General features: G+C 39.4%; 1 protein-coding gene across 1 annotated transcript; it reads right to left on the reverse strand.

Moving 5' to 3' along the window:
• Positions 1-14,274: 14,274 nt before the first annotated feature.
• Positions 14,275-23,048, reverse strand: LOC107798833 (protein DETOXIFICATION 35-like). The gene is made up of 7 exons (XM_016621865.2): positions 22,646-23,048; positions 17,053-17,678; positions 16,730-16,786; positions 16,016-16,254; positions 15,785-15,903; positions 15,403-15,489; positions 14,275-14,761 (listed from the first exon to the last, which is right to left on the reverse strand). The coding sequence occupies exons 1-7, from the start codon at positions 22,925-22,927 to the stop codon at positions 14,657-14,659; spliced, it is 1,515 nt and encodes a 504-aa protein (XP_016477351.1). The 5' UTR covers positions 22,928-23,048; the 3' UTR covers positions 14,275-14,656.
• Between the last annotated feature and the right edge of the window lie 231 nt (positions 23,049-23,279).

Raw genomic sequence — 23,279 nt, forward strand, 5'->3', positions numbered from 1 at the left:
GGCCACCAGCTAAGGCACTGCCCCAACAGTCAAGGGACAGCAAGTAAGTCCCTCAACCCCAATATTAGGATATCCTAGCTATGTGGTTTCACTCGTGAATGTTTCAGATTCTAACACATATCATGAGCATGTTGAATTGAAAGACAGATTCATCGTATCTCTAGTCCTCTCATATAGGATCAACTATTGTGAAGGGTAAAGCTGTTAGAATGATAATAATATCACAAGTGCTCAACTTCTTTTTCATCCTCGTAGGCTTGTGGCAGAGATTCCTTTTTGCTAGTTACTATTAAGAGCATAATGCAACTTCATGTATTTTGAAACCCATATCACATTCAGGGTGTTAGAATATTCTCATTTCGAGTTAAACTGATTCTTCCCTACACTTCAGGAGGCGACTGGTATCACATAAGTGTTATCTCTCTTTGAGGCCTACTATTGCCAAATAAGGCACGCATGGAATGAAACAATTGTTGTTGTCCTCTTCATGGCTCACAGCTTTCCAAGAATAACTGACGCTAATGTCTTTATCTTTCCGATTATACCTCTCATATGCCACATGTCTAAAATGACTCATTTATTTAAATCTCAGAATCATGAACATGGTCCCTACATTATCAATGCCTACTAGGCAACTCTATGCCTCATGTGTCGACTTAATGATGCCATCACAATGATTAACAATGTCAGCACTATTGGTAGTAACCTTCATATCCTAAGGGATATGACCTCTTGAAATACCGTGCTCAGTACCTTGATGAATTTTTGAATAATTTTAGCCAATCTCGAACCTCGTTGTTCATATTTATAGAAACCAGTGGGGAGTTGAAGGCTCAAACATGTCAAAGAAGAAGCATTATCTCGTGATCAAATATATTGGATAGGAAGTTTTATGGTAATATTCAAGCTAGCACATCTTAAAGTAATTGTTGGAGGTTGCCAAAGGTTTACTTTGGGTGTTTGGAATGGAAATTTAGATTTGAAGAAAGTGAACGGTTATTCTCAATATGTCCTCCATGAGGATGCTATGTGAATTGTTAATAGAGGTAAAGTATGGGTAGTCACACTAGCCCTTATGAAGTCTTGAAGAAAATAGGCCAAACTATGAGAATGATGTTTCCCTATTATTGACCTCCGTTTACCCGGTGTTTCATGTGTCTATGGGTAAGAAGGTGGAGTTAATGGATAATTGGATTATGAGGAGCGACTATTTGCTATCCTTGTTAGATAAGTCCGGAAGTTAAGATTGCCTCCGTCAAGTGCTATGGAGAAACCAACAGGTTGAAGAGACTACTTGGGAAACTAAGGAAGAAATAAAGAAAAGTATCCTTACTTGATTGAATATCTATGTATTTACAAAGTATTCTAAGAGTTGTTTTCTATGAATTATGTATGATTTGTACATTTGATGTTAAGGGTGTTCCGTTCTGGTAATATAATTGCTTGTGAGGCCACCATTGGTGTTGTTTTGTATTATGTTACATAGTTGGCTTACATATATGTTATTAGGATGTGTTTCTGGGGCTCTCTGACAGGTGGATAGGCCTAGTTACAAGGGAAACTCTGGCGAAATGTTTGGAGATTTTGGGGAGTTAGTCAAATTTGGGGATGCTCGATTATGGTATGAAACAAACTAAGCTGCATAAGATGCTAATGACGGATTTTTACCCTCATTCGAGGACGAATGATCCTAAGCGGGGGAGAATGTAACACCCCAGAAAATTTTGAAGTACTTAAGTGTAAATTCCGGTAAAGTTTGCAAAGAAAATAATGTTTCATGGTGCCGGACTAGGCTTACGTGTTTGAGGATTGTAGAAATTCTTCGCGGCTCGCAAGCTCGCCGTGGCTCGGACTTTTTGGGTTGAACAATGTACCGAAAAGTAAAGGAAAATTTTCGGCGGAAAAGTGAATTTCTGCGGTCCATTATGCGATCACAGAACCACTCTGCAGACCACATAATGGCCGCAGAGTGAGGCAGTTAATTGGGTCAGTTGGAAGCAACTATGCGGTCGACTATGCGACCGCATAACTGTTATGCGGTGCATTATGCGACCGCATAATAGTTATGCGGACCGCATAGAGACCGCATACACAGATAGTTCTTTTGGCTATTTTGTAATCAATTATGCGACCGATATGCGGTCCGCATATCGGTTATGTGATCGCATACCTTGTTCCAGAGCTCCATTTTTGGATTTTTAAAACCCGACCCTATTTCGTTAAATACACTCTTTGGGCCATTTTTGAGACATAATATGATATTTTAGAGTGAGAGAGAGTGCCCTAGAGTGAGAAGGTGTTCTTCAATAATTTTTCTTCAATTCTTGCTCAAGTTTTGGAAGATTAAGAAGGGAAGCTTACTAGATCTTCATCCTAGAGGTAAGATTCTACACCTTAAACCCTAATTTCGAAATTTTCTAAAAATGGGTAACTAGCAAGATAAATTTCTGGGCATGAGAGTTGTTTATTTTACATGCATGTGTTATCAAAGGGTATAGGAAGATTGTTGAGCTAAAAATAGTAAAGATTGGGTTGTGGGATGATGAAATCCTTCATAAAAAGGACATTGCAACCTTATCCACACTTAGTGTTTGATAAAATGCTCAAATGAGCTGAGACCATGAATATCTTCCTAATTATGGTTCAATATTGTTATGTCTCAAATAGGGATTGCTAGAATTTTCGAAACGTTGTAGTAATTTAAGGAAAGCTCAATTGAGGTATGTTGGCTAAACTTTCTCTCTTGGAATTGAATTCCATAATGTTTCCGTGAGTTTTAAAGTATGGGTTGCGTATTAAGATGTGGTGGCTTGAATCGTATTTCAAATGAAAGCTAGTATGCCAAATTGTGTGAGAAAATCTCAATATTCTTAAGACTCTTAATTGCTCATATGTGTACCTAAAGTCTTGATTGGGAATGTCTTATTGTTGATAACCTATAAAGATGGTTGGAAGTAAAATCAGTAAATTGGGAATATAAAGTGTGGCCAACGTGCCAATAGTGAAAGTTATACTTGTGACCAATGGTGCCAATGAAATGAAATAATGTGAGAAAGATTATGAAATGAGCTTTGACTCAACTATTCCAAAATAGACTTCGACAATATAATCGGCTAAAAGTTTATGAACTCAAGTGATGCCCATATGTGGCTGTTTTAGCTAATGCTATGCTTTGTAAGCAATTTTCAATGTGTTTTGCATTCTTACATATTCGTGAGTGGAAATTGGGTATGATTTTAACTTGTACTTCGATTGCCAATCATTTTACTCCAATTATTGGAAAGAAATTGAATGTGTTTAAAAGCCTTCATTACTAATGAATTTAAAGTTGTGATTTCCGGAATATTCTACTTGTTGATAATTATGATGATGATCTAAGAAAGGGAAGAAATGAAAGTGTGAAATATGAAATACGGCCATTGTGCCATGAATAAAGAATCATATGTATGGCCAAGGAAGCCAATGAAATAAGAATGTTGTAAGTGGTTGAAAGTACGGATTAGGTGATATATGGTGTGAAAGGTTATGAGATGTATGTATTTGTACTTTTGTTTCCAATGTGTTATGAAACCCTATGGACGGTCTATGAAAGGCATAGGTATAATGTGTTATGAAACCCTATGGACGGTCTATGAAACGCATAGGTATATTGTGTTATGAAACCCTATGGACGGTCTATGAAACGCATAGGTATATTGTGTTATGAAACCCTATGGACGGTCTATGAAACACATAGGTACATTGTGTTATGAAGTACATTGTGTTATGAAATCCTGTGGACGGTCTATGAAGTACATTGTGTTATGAAATCCTGTGGACGGTCTATGAAACGCATAGGTACATTGCGTTATGAAATTCTATGGACGGTCTATGAAACGCATAGGTACATTACGTTATGAAATTTTGTGGACGGTCTATGAATGCATAGGTACATTGTGATATGAAATCCTGTGGACGGTCTATGAACGCATAGGTATATTGTGTCATGAAATCCATTGTGATATGAAATCCTGTGGACAGTCTATGAAATGCATAGGTGCATTGTGTATAAGAGGTATAGATGTACGGTATGAATAGACACTATGGACGGTCTATGAAACGCATAAGTGTATAATATGATATGTGAACACTAAGGACGGTCTAATAAGACACATTGTTAATGCAGACAATAGGTGCCCCCTTTTGTTGTCCTTGTTTGTACAGGTTGTTTCAATTACATTATATTATGTGTTCCACGTATAGATCATATGGGCATTCTATTTTGAAAGAGGATTTCTAATTATACATACTAGTGCTATTCGACAGTACTAACGTCTCTTTTGCCGGGGGCGCTGCATCTTTAATGGATGCAGGAGGTTCTACAGGAGGTGATATTGATCATTGATAGCAGTACACTCCTTTCAGCCGACTTGGTGAGCCCCACCTCATTTCAGGGTCATGTATCTTTTGTTTCTCATGTACTTTGTGGTTGAGGTATAGACGGGGCCTTGTTGCCGACATTTCCATATTACTCTTCAGTTGTACTTAAAGGCTCCGTAGACAGGTTGTGGGTGGTATTTGATGTTGGGAATTGGATTAGAACTGTTGGTATTTGGCAACATGTTTTTCATTAAATCTATAAACTCGTACTATTTTGGAAATATTGAATGATGTTGTTAATGGGAATGAAATAGAAGCGGTTAATGAAATCTCTTCAGTACTTGATTAACGGAGTATATCTTCTCTTTATTCACGAATGAATTTGGGTAGAATGAAATCTAACAGGCTTGCTCACTCAGGTTCACTCGGTTGAGCGTCGGTCGCTCTCCTCGGTTTTGGGGCATGACAGAAAGTATGTTTAGGTCCAGGAGACACCGACTACATCCTACGTGAGATTCACGAGGGTACTTGTGGAAATCATTCTGGTGCTGATTCATTAGTCCGAAAAATAATCAGAGCAGGATATTATTGGATCGATATGGACAGAGATGCAAAGAAGTTTGTTCGAAAATGTGACAAATGTCAAAGGTTTGCACCGATGATCCATCGGCCCGGAGAGCAACTTCACTCAGTCCTATCCCCATGGCCATTCATGAAATGTGGAATGGATATCGTCGGCCCCCCAGGTAAAGCTAAATTCATTTTATTTATGACTGACTATTTCTCTAAATGGGTTGAAGCACAGGCGTTCGAGAAAGTAAGAGAGAAAGAGGTTATAGACTTCATCTGGGATCATATAGTATATCGATTTGGGATACCCACCGAATTAGTGTGTGACAATGGGAAATAATTTATCGGTAGCAAAGTGACAAAATTCCTCAAAGACCACAAAATAAAAAGGATATTATCGACACGGTATCACCCTAGTTGGAACGGACAGGCCGAATCGACAAACAAGACTATCATTCAAAACTTAAAGAAAAGATTGAACGACGCTAAGGGAAAATGGAGAGAAATCCTACCCGAAGTTCTTTGGGCATATCGAACAACATCAAAATCCAGTACGGGGGCAACCCCGTTCTCCTTAGTATATGGCTTTGAAGCCTTGATTCCAGTCGAAGTTGGGGAACCCAGTGCCAGGTATCGATATACAATAGAAAAGTCAAATCACGAAAGGCCGCTTGTCGACGCCGTTGGAGCTCGAGTCGAAGTGCCATTAGACGTTAATTCTTATGTGGCCATTGTGGCAAATCTACATTCTGAACCTGAAAATAGCATTCATGGTGGCACTCGATCTGCAACTCGAGATACTCATAACGTTGAGGAAAACGGCGTCAGCTTGCGTATGATTTTCGAAATGTTGCAAGCTCAACAGGCAGAAAAAGATCAGTTACAGAGTCAAACCCAGATACCGAGCAGGCCGAAGCCCAGTCCACCCCGAGAAATCACCCACAGAATGGAACCAGCTATAGTAAGGTCAAATGAGCAAGAGTCGGGGACTAATCCCGTAATTGCTAAGATGTTCGAAGAGCTGACCAAACGAATAGAATCGGGAGAAAGGAGGATCGAGGCAAATGACAAAAAGGTGGAAACATATAACTCCAGGATTGATCAGATCCCGGGGGCACCACCGATATTGAAGGGCTTAAATTCAAAAATATTCGTACAAAAGCCTTTCCCCCCGAGCGCGGCTCCTAAACCAATCCCAAAGAAATTTCGCATTCTCGAGATTCCTAAATATAACGGAACTACCGACCCCAATGAACATGTCACCTCTTACACACGTGCCATTAAAGGGAACGACCTAGAGATTTGATGAAACCGAATCCGTATTATTGAAGAAATTCGGTGAAACCCTGTCAAAAGGAGCAATGATATGGTATCATAATTTACCATCTAATTCTATCGATTCTTTTGCTATGCTTGCAGATTCCTTCGTAAAAGCACACGCCGGGGCCATAAAGGCCGAGACCAGGAAGTCGAACTTGTTCAAAGTAAGACAAAGGGATAACGAGATGCTAAGGGAGTTCGTATCTCATTTTCAAATGGAACGAATGGATCTGCCACCAGTCACAGACGATTGGGCTGTTCAGGCTTTCACTCAAGGTTTGAACGAACGAAGTTCGATGGCTTCACGGCGGTTGAAGCATAACCTGATCGAGTACCTAGCTATTACTTAGGCCGACGTGCACAATCGGTACCAGTCTAAAATTAGAGTCGAAGACGATCACTTGGGTTTTGAACCCGCTGCTAGAAGGGATGTCAATCCGATCAGGGACCGATACCGACCATATAGTGAAAACCACAGGATCAATGAATCGAGACGTAACCCCGGACAAGGCAATAAAAGGAGTGATCGAGGTCAAGGGTCTCAGGGACTGATGAACAGAAATGGGTTCGACAGGCCTACCGGACCTAAGGAAGCACCACGGTTATCGGAGTATAACTTCAGCATCGATGCATCCTCCATCGTGCCGGCTATCGGACGCATCAAAGACACTAAATGGCCTCAACCCATGCAGACCAATCCTGCCCAGAGGAATCCCAATCAAATGTGCGAATATTATGACACCCATGGCCACAGAACGGAAGATTGCAGGCAACTAAGAGAGGAGGTAGTCCGGTTATTCAATAAAGGGCACCTTCGAGAATCTTTAAGCGACGGGGCCAAAAACCATTTCAAAAATAGGGATTTCGGTAAACAAAACGAACAGGAAGAACCACAGCACATCATCCATATGATCATCGGTGGCGTCGATACCCCTCAGGGGTCGGTGCTTAAATGCACTAAGATGTCGGTTATGAGAGAAAAGTGACCTCGAACTCAGGATTACGCACCCATAGGAACCTTATCCTTTAATGATGAAGATGCAGAAGGAGTCATGCAACCTCACAACGATGCACTGGTAATATCCGTACTTATGAATAAAACTAAAGTTAAGCGTGTGTTAATTAATCCAGGTAACTCGGCCAACATTATTAGATTGAAGGTTGTAGAACAGCTCGATCTACAGGACCAGGTCGTACCCGCGACCCTGGTTCTAAACGGATTCAATATGGCATGTGAAACCACCAAAGGCGAGATAATTCTGCCAATAAACATGGCCGGGACCATCAAGGAAACGAAGTTCCACGTAATCGAAGGCGACATGAGGTACAACGCCCTTTTTGGAAGGCCATGGATCCACAATATGAGAGATGAACCTTTGACCCTCCACCAGGTTCTTAAATTCCCAACATCAGAGGGAGTCAAAACAGTGTACGAAGAACAACCGGCCGCGAGAGAAATGTTTGACGTCGAAGAAGTAATTCCGATATCCTCACTTTCGTCAACAAAGGGGTCGGATTCAAAAGGGGAACTAGATGCCAAATAGCAATCACAGATGTCAGCTTCGACCCAACTAGAAAATCAAAAGATTGACGAAGATGATGATCAAAGGATCCCTCGATCCTTCGTGGTCCCCGTTGATTCTGACGCTACCCAATCAATGATTGAAGAGCTGGAGCAAGTCATACTAATCGAGCATTTTCCCGAACGAAAGGTATAACTGGGAACGAGATTAACCCCCGAACTCAGGAAATGGCTTATTCAATTTCTTATCGATAACATAAATTATTTTGCCTGGTCCCCATTTAGATATAACAGGGATCCCACCGGATATAATGATGCATCGACTAAGCTTGGACCCTAGGTTCAAACCGGTGAAGCAAAAGAGAAGACCCCAGTCCGAGGTAAAGCACGCATTCATAAAGGACAAGGTAATTAAACTTCTTAAAATAGGGTCCATTCGGGAGGTGAAATACCCCGAATGGTTAGCCAATGTAGTTGTAGTCCCTAAAAGAGGGAACAAACTTAGAATGTGTGCAGATTACAAGGATTTAAACAAGGCGTACCCCAAAGATTCTTTTCCACTGCCTAACATCGATCGCATGATCGATGCCACGGCCGGCCAAGAGATCCTTACTTTTCTCGATGCCTATTCCGGGTACAATCAAATCCAAATGAACCCGGAGGACCGAGAAAAGACTTCGTTTAACACCAAGTATGGAACCTATTATTATAATGTAATGCCCTTCTGGCTAAAAAAAATACAGGAGCTACTTACAAACGCCTAGGAAATAAAATGTTCGAGGAACAAATAGGTAAATCAATGGAAGTTTATATTGATGACATACAAGTTAAGTCCCTGCGCGTAGAGGACCATTTGGCTTATTTGCAGGAAACATTCGAGATTTTAAAGAAATACAACATGAAGCTCAACCCCGAGAAATGTGCTTTCGGGGTCGGTTCGGGCAAGTTTCTTGGCTTCATGGTATCGAATCGAGGGATCGAGATCAACCCCGATAAAATCAAGGCCATCGAAGACATCACCGTCATGGACAGTGTAAAAGTCGTGCAAAGGTTAACGGGACGGATTGCTGCCTTAGGCCAATTCATTTCAAGGTCGTCGGATCAAAGTCACAGATTTTTCTCTCTTCTCAAAAAGAAGAACGATTTCTCTTGGACCCCGGAATGCCAACAGGCATTAGAGGAATTGAAACGATATCTATCGAGCCCATCACTGCTGCACACTCCAAAGGCAGACGAGAAACTTTGCTTGTACTTGGCAGTATCGGAAATCGCGGTAAGTGGTGTCCTAGTTCGAGAAGAGCAAGGTACGCAATTTCCCATTTATTATGTAAGCCGAACCTTAGGGGAAGCAGAAACTAGATATCCACACTTAGAGAAATTGGCACTAGCACTGATAAGCGCCTCTAGAAAATTAAGACCATACTTTCAATGTCACCCCATATGCGTATTAACCACTTACCGACTTCGTAATATTTTACACAAGCCCGAACTATCAGGCCGATTGGCCAAATGGGCCGTCGAACTCAGTGGGTATGATATCGAATATCAACCCCGGACGGCCATCAAGTCTCAAATTTTAGCGGACTTTGTGGCCGATTTCACGCAAACCCTCGTACCCGAAGTCAAAAAAGAACTCTTGTTGAAATCGGGTACATCATCGAGGGTATGGACCCTTTTCACAGACGGGGCTTCGAACCTAAAAGGGTCCGGGCTAGGCATCATTTTAAAGCCTCCTACGGGTAGCACTATTAGGCAATCTATCAAAACTATTAGGTTGACTAACAACGAGGCCGAGTATGAGGCCATGATTGCAGGTCTCGAGTTAGCTAAAAGCTTGGGAGCAGTAGTCAATGAAGCCAAGTGTGACTCTTTACTGGTGGTAAATCAAGTAAACAAAACCTTCAAAGTTCGAGAGGATAGAATGCAAAGGTATTTGGACAAACTACATGTAACTTTGCACTGTTTCAAAGAATGGACTTTACAGCATATACCTCGAGAACAAAAACAGTGAGGCCGATGCACTTGCAAATTTGGGATCATCGTTCGAGGAAGATGAGATCAGCTCGGGGACTGTCATTCAACTCTCGAGGTTCGTGATCGAAGAAGGCCATGCCGAGATAAATTCTACAAGCTTAACCTGGGATTGGAGGAATAAGTATATTGAATACTTGGAGAACAGAAAACTCCCATCGGACCCTAAAAATTCAAGGGCCCTGTGAACCAAAGCTGCTCGATTCACATTGACTGCAGATGGAACATTATACCAAAGGACATTCGATGGACCATTGGAAGTATGTTTAGGTCCAGGAGACACCGACTACATCCTACATGATATTCATAAGGGTACTTGTGGAAATCATTCTGGTGCCGATTCATTAGTCCGAAAAATAATCAGAGCAGGATATTATTGGATCGATATGGACAAAGATGTAAAGGAGTTTGTTCGAAAATGTGACAAATGTCAAAGGTTTGCACCAATGATCCATCGGCTCAGAGAGCAACTTCACTCAGTCCTATCCCCATGGCCATTCATGAAATGGGGAATGGATATCGTCGGCCCTCTACCATCGGCCCCAGGTAAAGCTAAGTTCATTTTATTTATGACTGATTATTTCTCTAAATGGGTTGAAGCACGGGCGTTCGAGAAAGTAAGAGAGAAAGAGGTTATAGACTTCATCTAGGATCATATCGTATGTCGATTTGAGATACCCACCGAAATAGTGTGTGACAATGGGAAATAATTTATCGGCAGCAAAGTGACGAAATTCCTCGAAGACCACAAAATAAAAAGGATATTATAGACACTGTATCACCCTAGTGGGAACGGACAGGCCGAATCGACAAACAAGACTATCATTCAAAACCTAAAGAAAAGGTTGAACGACGCGAAGGGAAAATGGAGAGAAATCCTACCCGAAGTTCTTTGGGCATATCGAACAATATCAAAATCCAGTATGGGGGCAACCCCGTTCTCCTTAGTATATGGCTCTGAAGCCTTGATTCCAGTCGAAGTCAGGGAACCCAGTGCCAGGTATCGATATACAACAGAAGAGTCAAATCACGAGGCTATGAATGGTAGCCTCGAATTATTGGATGAAAAACGAGAAGCCACTCTTGTCCAATTGGCCACCCAAAAGCAGCGTATCGAAAGGTACTATAATCGAAGAACCAATCTTTTCCATTTTAAAATGGGGGACATAGTGCTAAGAAAAGTCACCCTCAACACCCGAAATCCAAACGAAGGAAAACTGGGTCCGAACTGGGAAGGACCGTATCAAGTACTCAAAAACGTCGGTAATGGATCCTACAAATCCGGTATTATAAACGGCAAACAACTACAAAATAATTGGAACGTGTCACACCTAAAACTATACTACTGCTAAGGTACGACCCACCCATATTCGTTTATATTTCGAAACTAACCCTTGCAGGAGTTCAATCAAGAACAAGGATGGATCATTCAACACGAAGCCTGAGGTCTGAAAGCACACGTTGCACTCTTTATTCCTTAGACCGTTTTTATCCCAAATGGGTTTTTCGGCAAGGTTTTTAATGAGGCAACCATTGATCGTGCTAACTTAGAATAATTTAATAGTATCCGAGACCTCTTTACAATCAACCTCGAATACTGGTGGGGCATTACCCTCAAATATATCAAGTTCGATGCAAGAAAGTTACTTCATAACAATAGGGTTCCGATAGGAAAAATTATAAGAGTCAAATGGTCAAAACGAACCATGCTCATGTACATTGCTCGATCCCTGGTACAAAATATAAACACATGTATAACGACATGAAAAGAAACTTCTTTGCCCATATCTCATGTCTCACAACCCATCCTCTATTTCATGATCTATTACACAAACAGGCTCAAGGGCCGATGATTACCCCACAAATCGGGGACTGCCACTCGACCATTAAGCCTACGGGCTACATCACTTCGAGTTCGAGCAAGCACTCACTCAACTACTAAGCCTACGGGATACTCTTATTTCGAGTTCGAGCAAATACTCACTCGACCATTAATCCTACGGGCTACATTACTTCGAGTTCGAATCACTCACTCGATCATTAAGCCTACGGGCTACATTACTTCGAGTTCAAATCACTCACTCGGCTAATAAAGCCTACGGGCTACATCACTTCGAGTTCGAGCAAGCACTCACTCGACTACTAAGCCTACGGGCTACATTATTTCGAGTTCGAATCACTCACTCGATCATTAAGCCTATGGGCTATATTACTTCGAGTTCGAATCACTCACTCGACTAATAAGCCTACGGGCTATATTACTTCAAGTTCGAGTAATCACTCACTCGATTACTAAGCCTACGGGCTACCTTATTTTGAGTTCAAGTAAGCACTCACTCGGTTATAAAGGATACAAGGTCCAAATACGATCAAATTGCCTAAAGCCTTATGAAAATCTTCATAAGGCATGAATGAAACAAAATCTTTACGAGGCATAGAATAAAACAGAGGAAAGTCGGGAAAAGAAAAGATCTTTATATATATACAAGAATGTTTACAATGTCCGAACAGGGCCCTATACAAAAAACCAATATGAAAACTAAGGGTTAAGTTTCTTGGTTATCTACGGGGGCAGTCTCTTCTCCATCGGGCTCCTCCCCGCTCTCGGACCCACTCTTGCTCCTATCATCACCATCATCATCAGCGTCACCATCATCATCATCGGAAACCAAGGCTTCAGCATCGGCTTCGAGCTCTTTAGCCCTTTTTATCTCTTCGGTGAGATCGAAACCTCGATCATGGATCTCCTCGAGGGTCTCCCTCCGAGATCGGCACTTAGCAAGTTCAGCAACCCAATGTGCTCGAGTGTTGGCGGTCTTGGCTGCCTCTCTTGCTTGTACCTGAGCAGCTTCAGCATCGGCCCGATAGATGACCACGAATGCATCCGCATCGGCCTTTGCCTTTTCGACGTCAGATTTGGCCTTGGTAAGTTCAGAGGCCAACCGAGCCTCGAGATCCTCTATTCTTCTTGCCCGAACCAAGCTTTTCTCCTTTATGCTATGAAGTTGGTTTTCGGCTGATGATAATTGGGCTCGAGCAGCCTCTTTCTATGCAGCAAAGCGGTCCATACTTTCTTTCCACTTTAAGGACTCCGCCTTTATCACATCGACCTCCTCACGGAGTTTCCCGATCATCTCAAGTTTCTGCTGCAGCTGTGAGACCAAAAAATTAACCATTGTTCCGATATCGAGCCCATAGGCTTTTAATAGTATCATTACCTGCTCGGACAGATCGGTTTGATCTTGGTGAGCCTTGGCCAACTCAGCTCGGAGGTCTTTGATTTCCTCTCCCTTTTGCCCTAAGAGGAGTTTAAGGGCATTCTTCTCCTCCATGACCCGTTGAAGATCGGCCTCGTATCGACGCAGCTCGGCTCGAGACCGAGAACATCCTTCTCGATGAACTGCTACGGCCTGCAAAGAAAGAAGAAACGAAGTTAGAAAATTTAGACTGTGGAGATGTAAAAGTGATTGAAAGTGAAAAAAGGGGTTATTAATAGGTTGAGCAATGGCGGTTCAATTTCGATAATGGTCGACCATCGTCTGACACGCATTAAATGCCTCGGTAAACTGAACCGACGGGACAGCTATCATGCACGTCATGATCGGACTCGATGCAAACGTCAGTATATATCTAATCGTAACCGTTCATGTCTTTTCTCGCTGCATCCTTCCCAAGAAACGAGGGGACTATCTGTATACGGTCAAAACTGGTTAGTCCTTCGTATGAACTGATCGAAATGGTAATGCTTTGGATCGAATAGCGTCTTCATAATATCAGGTTGAGGTCCGAAGTCAGGTCATCAAGCTTCGAGCCCTAGGGACCGATCAATATCGAGCTCGTTATCATTATCGGGCTCGAATCCAAATCGAACTATGATGCGAAGTGAAGTTATCGAGCTTATGAGGCAGAGACCGACCAACACTGACACCGAATCAATACAATGCTCCGAGTCAGAATCGAGCTCGAGTCAAGATCGAGAGCTCGACTAGATATCAAGCTCGAGTCAATATCGAGCTTATAGACAAGAGCCGTTGCAACCACACTAGAGGAGAGAATCATGGCAGGAATTATGGAAAAGTTGATTTATCATGGGTCTCCCACTATGTATTTTTAATTATATCTAAAGTAGGATCCATCCACTATAAAGTGGATGATTATTATTTCTGTAAAGAAAAGTTTTGGCATACATTGTAACTGAGATATCATACACTCCTATATTGAAGAGTTATCCTTTTTTAGCTTCATAGATTGATTCATCTTTCTTAATCCATAAATCATCTTCTTTCCAACTTTGCTTATTTTTTATTCTCTATAGTCAACACTCGATATTTCTATTCATTCTTACGATTTGTATCAAGTTTATACCACATACCTTTAGAACTACGTACAAATTTAACTCTATCCATTTTTCGGGTAAACAATCAAATTGTGGAATTTTGACGAAAAGGAGAAAAACAAGAAGAGTAAACAAAAGGAATATGAAATTCGGTTTCATTATTAAAGCAGAGACAATATGGTTATATGCAGCTCTTCCAAGTATAAGCATGTCTGAGTTGGGAAAGACTGGTGAAATCCACACGGACTAAAACAAGTGCACGAGCAGTTGAATGTCTCAAAATTGATGCGAAATCCACACGGACTAAAACAAGTAGACAAGCAGCTGAATGTCTCAAAATTGAGTAAACTAGGACATGGCATGCAAAAGGTTTTTGTTTTCATACACCATATACCGGGTGCGAGTAAAAATATTTCAACATTGTGGAAGTTTCAAAATTCCTAGTCGACCAAATGCTTGGATTCCCACAATTTTGCCAAATTTGAAAACAGAGTCATCCTCCTTGTAGCACTCTGCAACTAAGGTACACCATTCCCAAAAGATATCAGCCTATCAGCCTGGGATTTCTCAATTTCAAAATCTTGGCCTCCCCACTTTCGCATACGCTCATTTGTCTCCTCAACCTACATGTTTAGTTCCTCAGTATATCATTTCAAAGCATAATAACTTATTTTTGCTACTTATGATAATGACAAGTGATTGTTTTAATAGGCTATACATGTCTAAGTTGATTGACAACTTGTGCAAAACCTATGTAATTGACTTGTAAATGAATTTACGACTAATAACCAAGAAGTCGAAGTTGACCTACTATAGTTTACAAGTAGTAGATAATAGCTTGCTATAATAGACAACACCATGCATATGCATTATACTAGTTTCTGTCTTGTTAAAATGACAACCTGCTTAAACAAGTGTAACAAACTAGCATGATATTTACAATGATAAAATAAGACAGAAGAGTCTAAAAACGAGGATCAAGCAAGAATAAGTAAAATGTTTAGTTATTTTACTCAAGGAAAGAATAGGAGAAGAGATGCTGAAGCAAAAACAGCCCCAAAATTATGAAAGGGAAAAACAATGGATGAACTCAACAAGTACAAGAATGAGCAGGTATTTTTTTCTCATTTAGATGCATGTGAATACCCTATTTCCTATTACATAAAGACTAGAAGCATGCCTATTGTTCTGTTCAGTTGCTTTATCGTAATAGATTATGCCAAAAAGTACGAATCAAGAAGCCAATTTGCAATGTTTCCCTTACCTCCTTGTTCCAGTTTGTCTTATATAGTACAACCAAGAGTAGCACAGTCTGCAAAGATGTCCCAGCTATCATTCCCAGCCAAAGTCCCTGCAAGTTGTTCAATCAATTCAGGGTAGTGAAGCAATTCAAAGAGAGAAAAACATCCGGAGCGATAACACAAGACATAAAATAAACCGATAATCAAAAAAACTATCCTTGATTTCAACCAAATGGTTATCAGGTATAATAACAACGTAACATAATCCAGCAGTGTTTTTTTTATACTTCTTTCCAAACAAAAAACTGAGTGAAAAAGGCCGGGGAGGTGGGGAGGGATGAAGATTATGTAGCTATGTCAACGTTACAATAGAGTTGCTAAAGAAAACTCAAATACTTAGTTTACCTTTGCTCCCAACTTAGCCACATAACCAAGAGTAAATCCTAGTGGGAGTCCAAATACATAATAACATCCCAGATTAATATAAGCCACTAAAGCTTGCCATCCACCTCCAACAGCAACACCTGCAAGAGTACCTCATGAATTAACATGGTAAGGAGGCACGACAGATTACAGTAAATCGACCTGTCAGAAAATACAAATCTAGGAAACAGCTAGCGTGAACCAAGCCAATACCTGATATAACAGGCTGAACACTATTAAGAACCATAGTTATTCCAAGAAGGTAAGCAAGATCACCGACAGCTTGTTGCATATCCTTGCTGCTTGTAAAGATAATGGCCAAATGCTCTCTAGCTACCAATACAATAACCATACAGAGTAGCCCAATTAGAAGTGACTGAAACACTGAGATATAGACAGAGTATTTAGTGGCCCTTGGATGTCCTTGCCCAAGCTCATTTGAGACCCGTACACTGGGGAAAAAGGAAAAGAAGTGAATAAGTTGCAAGAAGACTAGCTAGGGGATTAAACTAGAGGTGATACAAGGAATAAAACAAACAATCTCAGCTGAGAATTTAAAATCCAGGAAGCCTCCTTCACTTCCTTATTGGCATTTGACAAACTTAAGGCAACTATTATGGATTATCACATTCTACCACGGGTAACATTCTCCTATTACTCAGAGGTCCACGGTGACTGAAAATTCACAAAAGCATTTGGCAAGCAATTTAACTGCATTAGGATAATTTTGAATTGGAACATAAAAAACAAAGACAATAATGACAGGAAGGATATGAGGTATAGTAATTTTCTCCAGATTCCGAGAGCATATACTTGAGCCCCTTCATCTACATGTTTACATATTGACATATATAGGATGCACCACAACTGCTTCACATGAACATAAAAAATTAAGTGCAGTTCTGAATAATTATCGAGACTTTTTACCTTATGGCAGCATTAATTCCAATGAACAACATGCCTTCATACCCATTCACGTTCATGCTGTAAAACAGAAGAATCAATTAGAATCAGAAATGAACTTGAGAATCTCATTCCACAGAGTGGACTGATAATTTTTCTGCTAAATATGATGCTGTGGGAGTACTGCGGAAGAAGTATTTGTATATCAAACACCATGCTGGCACGAGGGATAGACAAGACTTAAGCACAAGATTTGGTAGAGAATAAACTGGTGCATAAACATTTCTGTTAAACTTTCCAATGCCATAGCACTAAGAGAAGTAGCATAAAGACTTAGGTAAACTCACCAAATAGAAATGGACCCAACTGCGATGACTGCATGGTCGAGATGGCCAACAAGGATGATAATACTCATCATGTACCAAATCTCAAGGCATAGCATAACAGCTGATGCAATGGAGAGCCTCACAAAAGACCATATTTCGTTAAATGCTGCCCACGACAATCCCTTCCACCCATCCTTGCACCATCCAACAACATAAACAAACTGAGCAATTGCCATGGCCCAATTTGTAATGTCAAAGGCTAAGGCAGCACCACTTGTACCCCAGCCAAACGTATAAATAAAGAGCCAAAGGAGTGTAGCATGCACTAGCAAAGAAACAAATCCAATCCAGGCAAGCACATCAACTTTGCTTTGAGCTTGAAGGAATTTGGAGGTTGGAAAATTGATAGAAAGTGAAAACAATTGAGGGATAATTAGTATGGCATATTCCCCAGCAAGCTCAGCAATGTCATATTCTTGGCCCAACATCTTGAGCACTGGGGATGCAAATAAATAGATGGGCAAGAGCAAGATAGAAGTTACAAACAGAATTATGATAGAGCGTTGCATGTAAACTCCAAGCATGTGAATTTGCCCTGCACCATAGGCCTGTCCACACAGTGTCTCCAGCGCACTTCCCATTCCCAACTGAAAAAATATCAATAATGTGATATTATGAGGACTGTTACTTCACCTATTGATATGCTGACAAATTAATTCTCTCTTATTTTGGTTAAACAAATCAAATCTCTCTGAACTTGAAAACCCATGTTGAACATCAAAATATACACATCTACTCCCATATTAATATGGGTTCAAGGTGTGAGAGCAGGGGCCGAGCTACAGTAGTTTGTGCGGGTTCGAGCGAATTCAGTGACTTTTTCTGGAACCTGTATTTGTATTGAAGTATTTACTAAATCTATAAGGGGTCTTGGTTCAACGGTAGGGGCTCTGGGTTTGCCGGGAAAGATGGGGGTTCGATTCCCGCTGAAAGTAGTGTTTTATTTTAAAATTTAGAACTCACACACTTCAAATCCTAGCTCCGCCTCTGTGTGAGAGTGGTACTATCTCCCATTGTCTCAGTTTTGGGAAATTCTTTTCATTTTGCAAAAATACCAAAATGTTCAATACAATTTCTTTTTCAAATTACATTCATAACCTTCGCGAATTCAACTTTTGAATATAGATGTTATGTTTTCTCTGTAAACTAAGTTTTCAATCATTCTATCAATATTCCAATCTACTATTACTAATATAAAATAAAACTCAAATTAGCATCTCAGTATATAAAATGAGTACTTTCCTAGATATGCAAACAAACGGCATTGCACCTAGTGCTCTTCTGAAGCAATGGGTCGGTTCTGTTAACATATACAACCACATACACTGTTAGAAAATAGGAAATGGAATTGAAGAAGAAAGGCTTTGACGTGATAATATTGTCCTTAAAGATATATTTATCCGTATACTCTATTAAGAATGTTAGAAAAATAGGAACATAATTGAAGAAGAAAAGAACCGCTGCCCACCCATATACACTTTAGAGGATTACAAGAAATTCCCTACACGATTCAACGAAGCCACAGTACACTGCAAATTCACCTATGGGGTCCTTATATTTATAATACTTTAGAGATAACTTTTCAAAAAAAGTCATTCTCTACTTAAGACACCCAAATATTACAAATTAACTCAACATACACACACGTATATCAATCATCGCTAGAAATCCGGTAAAATCCAACCAAGGCGTACCGACCAACGTTGGTCGGTCAATAAAACCGATCAAAAAACCGTCCAAATCGGACGGAAACTATCAAAAAAATATTTTACATTTTTTTTTAAATTACATACCGACCGAAATCGGTCGGTATATAGGTTAAACATTTGACCGCAATGGTCAGACTTGCTTAGTCAAAGCACTTTTTTTATTACCAACAGGTGGACCCATATTTTTAACTTTTAATAATTATATTATTATTTAAAATATTTTATAAAATTTATAGTTGAAGTTACCGACCAAAGTCGGTCGGTTATTACAGGAGAAGAGTTTACCGACCAACTTTGGTCGGTAGCTGTAATTTCTGGAAAATAACCAACCTTTCGGTCGATTCATAGGTCAATCACGGTCAAACTTTTAAATCACATTAAAATTTAATATCTAAATAATATAAATATAATCCACTAACACTATATTTTGCAATACAAATAATGGTGCAGTAACATATACTATAACAAGCTATATATAGTTAAAGTAGTACAACGAAGTGTGTTTATATATATATATATAGGTATAGTCGTATCTAAGAACGCAAAGTGCTAGGGCTACAGAGTCGGGTTTTTTTGGGGATAGACTTGTGAAGAAGCAATAATCTTATTAGTATATATAGTTGATCATCATCAAATATATCTATTTGTAAATTGATTCATCGACTTATAACTTACTTAGATGTATCGATGAATATTAAAACAAAACGTCTCAACCTATATCGATTAATCTATGTCATGCACTATTAGTTATGAATGAATGAAATATAGAACAATACTAAACTTCTTTGACATGTATATATGTATCACAAATTAAATAAACGAAAGAAGTTATTAGCATTAAGTAAATAAGTTAATATAACAATCGACTAAACTTATTTAAAATAGAATAATATTGGTTTACCAATTCATCAATTGATCAAGTTTTCATGCGTAGTAATGTATGTGATTGATCATCAATTAAAATACAATGTGTGTGTGTGAAATGACTCATATACTTAATTATAACTTAAAAACTTAAATTAGATAGATGAATACAAAGGTAAAACGTCTTGACTGATATTTATTAATCTATGTGATTTGTAATTAGTTATAAAAGGAATGAATATATAAGACGAAACATGGAATTCGAATAAAATAAACAACTCATATATATACCTTTGTTTATTCGAAACATGAAATTCGAATAAAATAAACGTCTCATATATATACCTTTATTTGTTTATTATGATTGATTAATTATATATATGTGTGAATAAAATATATGCTTATAGTTTATTAAAAGTAATTAGTTAATATAATTATTTATAAAGATTATGCTTATAGTTTATAATTATTTATTAGTAAATATATATGTGAATAAAATATATGCTTATAGTTTATAATTATTTTTTAAATTTTATAATTTTTTAAGAAATAATAACTCAAAAAATTAATTTAGATTTTTTTATAAGATAACCGACCGAAGTCGGTCGGTTAACAGTGGTCAAACACAATCAACGATCACTTAAGTGTATCGACCGACTTTACCTACCGACGTCGGTCGGTACCTTTAATTTCAAATCTCATTTTTCTTTTTCTTTTTTCAAAATTTTCTAACTCTCACTCTCTTCTCCCTCACACCCACAACCCCTCTTTCCGCCACTGCTTCTCTTCTCCCTCACACACATCCCATTCCCCACTCCTCTGTGCCACCCCAAGTCGCCACTGTCCCCTCCCCGTCGCCGCTGCTACTGCCGCCATTGCCCCTCCTCCTCCACCTCCTAAAAATTCTAGGTTTCGATTTGAACTAGTGTCTGCAGCATTTATGGGATGATTTGTTAAGGCAATGGCAGACCGAAGACTTCTTAAAGAAGAGCGAACTAGCAAAGAAAACTCGCTCATCCGAGAAGGGAGGCTCCTTGCACACTAGGGGTGCTATCAGCATCGGGACAATAAGAAGAAGATTGGTAATTGCTTAAATTATTACGTCTTTACTTTTCTAAGTATATCAATTCTATTTATTAACCAAATTAATTTATTTTTAGAAAAAGAAGTATGGGCGTCCAATGCACCAAGATGAGCTATTCACGGAGACGCATATTTTAAAGAAGAAGAAAGAGGGGGATGCAGATAACTGGGTCGAGAACCGGGCAGAGACTACATATGCAAGCTTTCAATTTTTCTTAAGTGTTATAATTTACTTTTATAAGATTTTTTATATACTAATTTAATTTAAAATAATGTAGGGTCGCTACCAAAGTACCGTGGAGGACTTCATTCGTAGTTAGACAGCTGGTGAATCGGGCGAGCCAACCCAACCTTTGGACAAGGATGCTGAAAGAATGTGGTTGGAGGTTGTTGGCGGTCCAAAAAAGGGAAAGTATATGGGCTTCCTAAGAAAAAATTCCATCGCTACAGGTGTGGAATGCTAGGAATATGGACTTCCTCACAAGGCGAGGCACTTAATAGGGAGAGCATCTTGGCTATGCAGGAGACAGTGACAAGGCTTACATCCGAGCTAGAAGCGGCCAAGGAAAGAGAAAAGCTTGGAGATGCTCAATTCCTTGGTATGCAAGCTCAGATCAGAACTCTCCTTTCTACTGGAACTTTTCCGTTACCCCGATCTCGTGAGTCATAGCCAAAGGCTCGACTACCACGTGATCGTTCCTCCCGTTTTCCTCGTGATCGTTCTGCCCATCTTCCTAGTGATCGTTCTGCTCGTCCTCCACGTGATCGTTCTTCCCGTCCTCCACAAGACCGTTCTTACCGTCTTGTAGATGAAAGTTCATCATATAGTGGTGATGTTGTAGATATATAACACCCCTTGACCAATACTTTGATATACTTTGAACTAGACTAATGGAACTTGTTTTGAATTAGAATGAACATTTTTGAACTTATTGTAATTACTTAGTTTTTGATTGGTTTTGAATTGTGATGTTTAATTGTACTTGTTAGTTTTAAAGTATTAATTGGATGTTTGGTTGGATTTGTGGTGAATTAGGGGTTGTTTATGGTGAATTGGGGGCTATTTGGTGTGAATTTGAGGTATTGGTATGCTGTTTTTATTTGGCAAGTAGTGTAGCTACCAAAATAGGCATTTTCTGCCAAAATTATTCCTAGAAAACCAACTGACCTTGGTCAGTAATTTAATATTTTTTTGCAAAATACCGACCAATGTTAGTCGGTAATGCACATTGAATTCCCAGAAATTCAACATTACCAACCAACTTTGGTCGGTAAGTTGGCTGCCATATCCAGATTACCGACCAACGTTGGTTGGTATTGTTAAATGTTAATTATTTTAAAAAATATTTTTTTTTAATACCGACCAACGTTGGTCGGTAATTAAAATATTATATGATTAATTTATTTTTCTTTACCGACCAAAGTAAAGTTGGTCGGTAACCAAAATTATTAAATTTAGCACACCGACAAACATTGATCGGTAAAAGTAAATTATTAAAATAATATTCCGACCAATATTGGTCGGTTAGTCAATTAAATTGTCAGATAGTAGTGTAGAGCATACCGACCAAAGTTGGTCGGTAATTTTTGACCGACTTTGATCGGTATGCTCTACCGACCTTTAAATTACCGACCACACGTAAATGGTCACGTTTTGGACGGTTATTGGCTAGACCGAATTTGATCAGTTTTTTCGGACGGTTTTAAGTGGATTTTTAGCAGTGAATGTCAGCAAAAGGCAGTAGGTTCAAATGAATTACTGCTTATAGACTACTAAGCACCTAAGATGTGCTCTATGTTAAATTCAAGGAAAAATACTACTGCACGATCAATATCAACATTTATATTTTTACATGTACTGTTACACATGGAAATTAAGAAGGGAAGAGAGAGCTGACCATGAAGCCGAAAGAGAAGGTACCAATGACAGACTGAGCAATGGAGATAGCAGAAAGCTCAATATCTCCAAGATGTCCAACAAATATATTAGTAAGAGAGTTCACACCATACTGACAGATTATGTTGAAGGCTATAGGACCTCCTATCCTCCACAGCTTAACACTCTCAATGCAGAAAATAGCCCACCATATTTTTAGACTTCTGGCAGGCCGGTAATCACCGTCGGCGCCGATGAGTTGGTGGTCGTCACCGGAGAAACCGTTGAGCAACGGCGTCTCCATGACTGTGTGTGAATGAGCAGAGAGAGGGAAAGGTGTTGGCTCACTCCACAATCGTTGAAAGTAGTTATGTCTCCGCTATAACCTGAGTTTGTTTGTTTCCGTCTGTAGCCGTAACAGAAATATCAGCTATTCTTTAATACTAGCAACTGTAACAAGGCAATGATTAAAAAAATTAATTTAAAAAAAAAAAGACAAAGGTTTGGTTTGGGATAATATCAAAGACAAGATATACTCCCTCTTAGTAAAATTAGATGAGTAACTTTCTTTTTTAGTCTGTTTTAAAATAAATAATATATTTTTAAATTTAAAAATAATTTAACTTTAAACTTTTCGTTTTACCCTTAATAAGAAT

This window comes from Nicotiana tabacum, chromosome 21 (assembly GCF_000715075.1).
Source record: "Nicotiana tabacum cultivar K326 chromosome 21, ASM71507v2, whole genome shotgun sequence".
In the NCBI taxonomy this organism is placed as follows: domain Eukaryota; kingdom Viridiplantae; phylum Streptophyta; class Magnoliopsida; order Solanales; family Solanaceae; genus Nicotiana; species Nicotiana tabacum.

Excerpts from the sequence above, each read along its gene's own strand:
- LOC107798833 (XM_016621865.2), bottom strand. The coding sequence starts at position 22,927 with ATGGAGACGCCGTTGCTCAACGGTTTCTCCGGTGACGACCACCAACTC. Across the intron at positions 17,679-22,645 it reads CCTTCTCTTTCGGCTTCATG|TTGGGAATGGGAAGTGCGCT; the intron begins GTCAGCTCTCTC and ends ATATTTTTTCAG. Across the intron at positions 15,490-15,784 it reads TGGCTAAGTTGGGAGCAAAG|GGACTTTGGCTGGGAATGAT; the intron begins GTAAACTAAGTA and ends AACAACTTGCAG.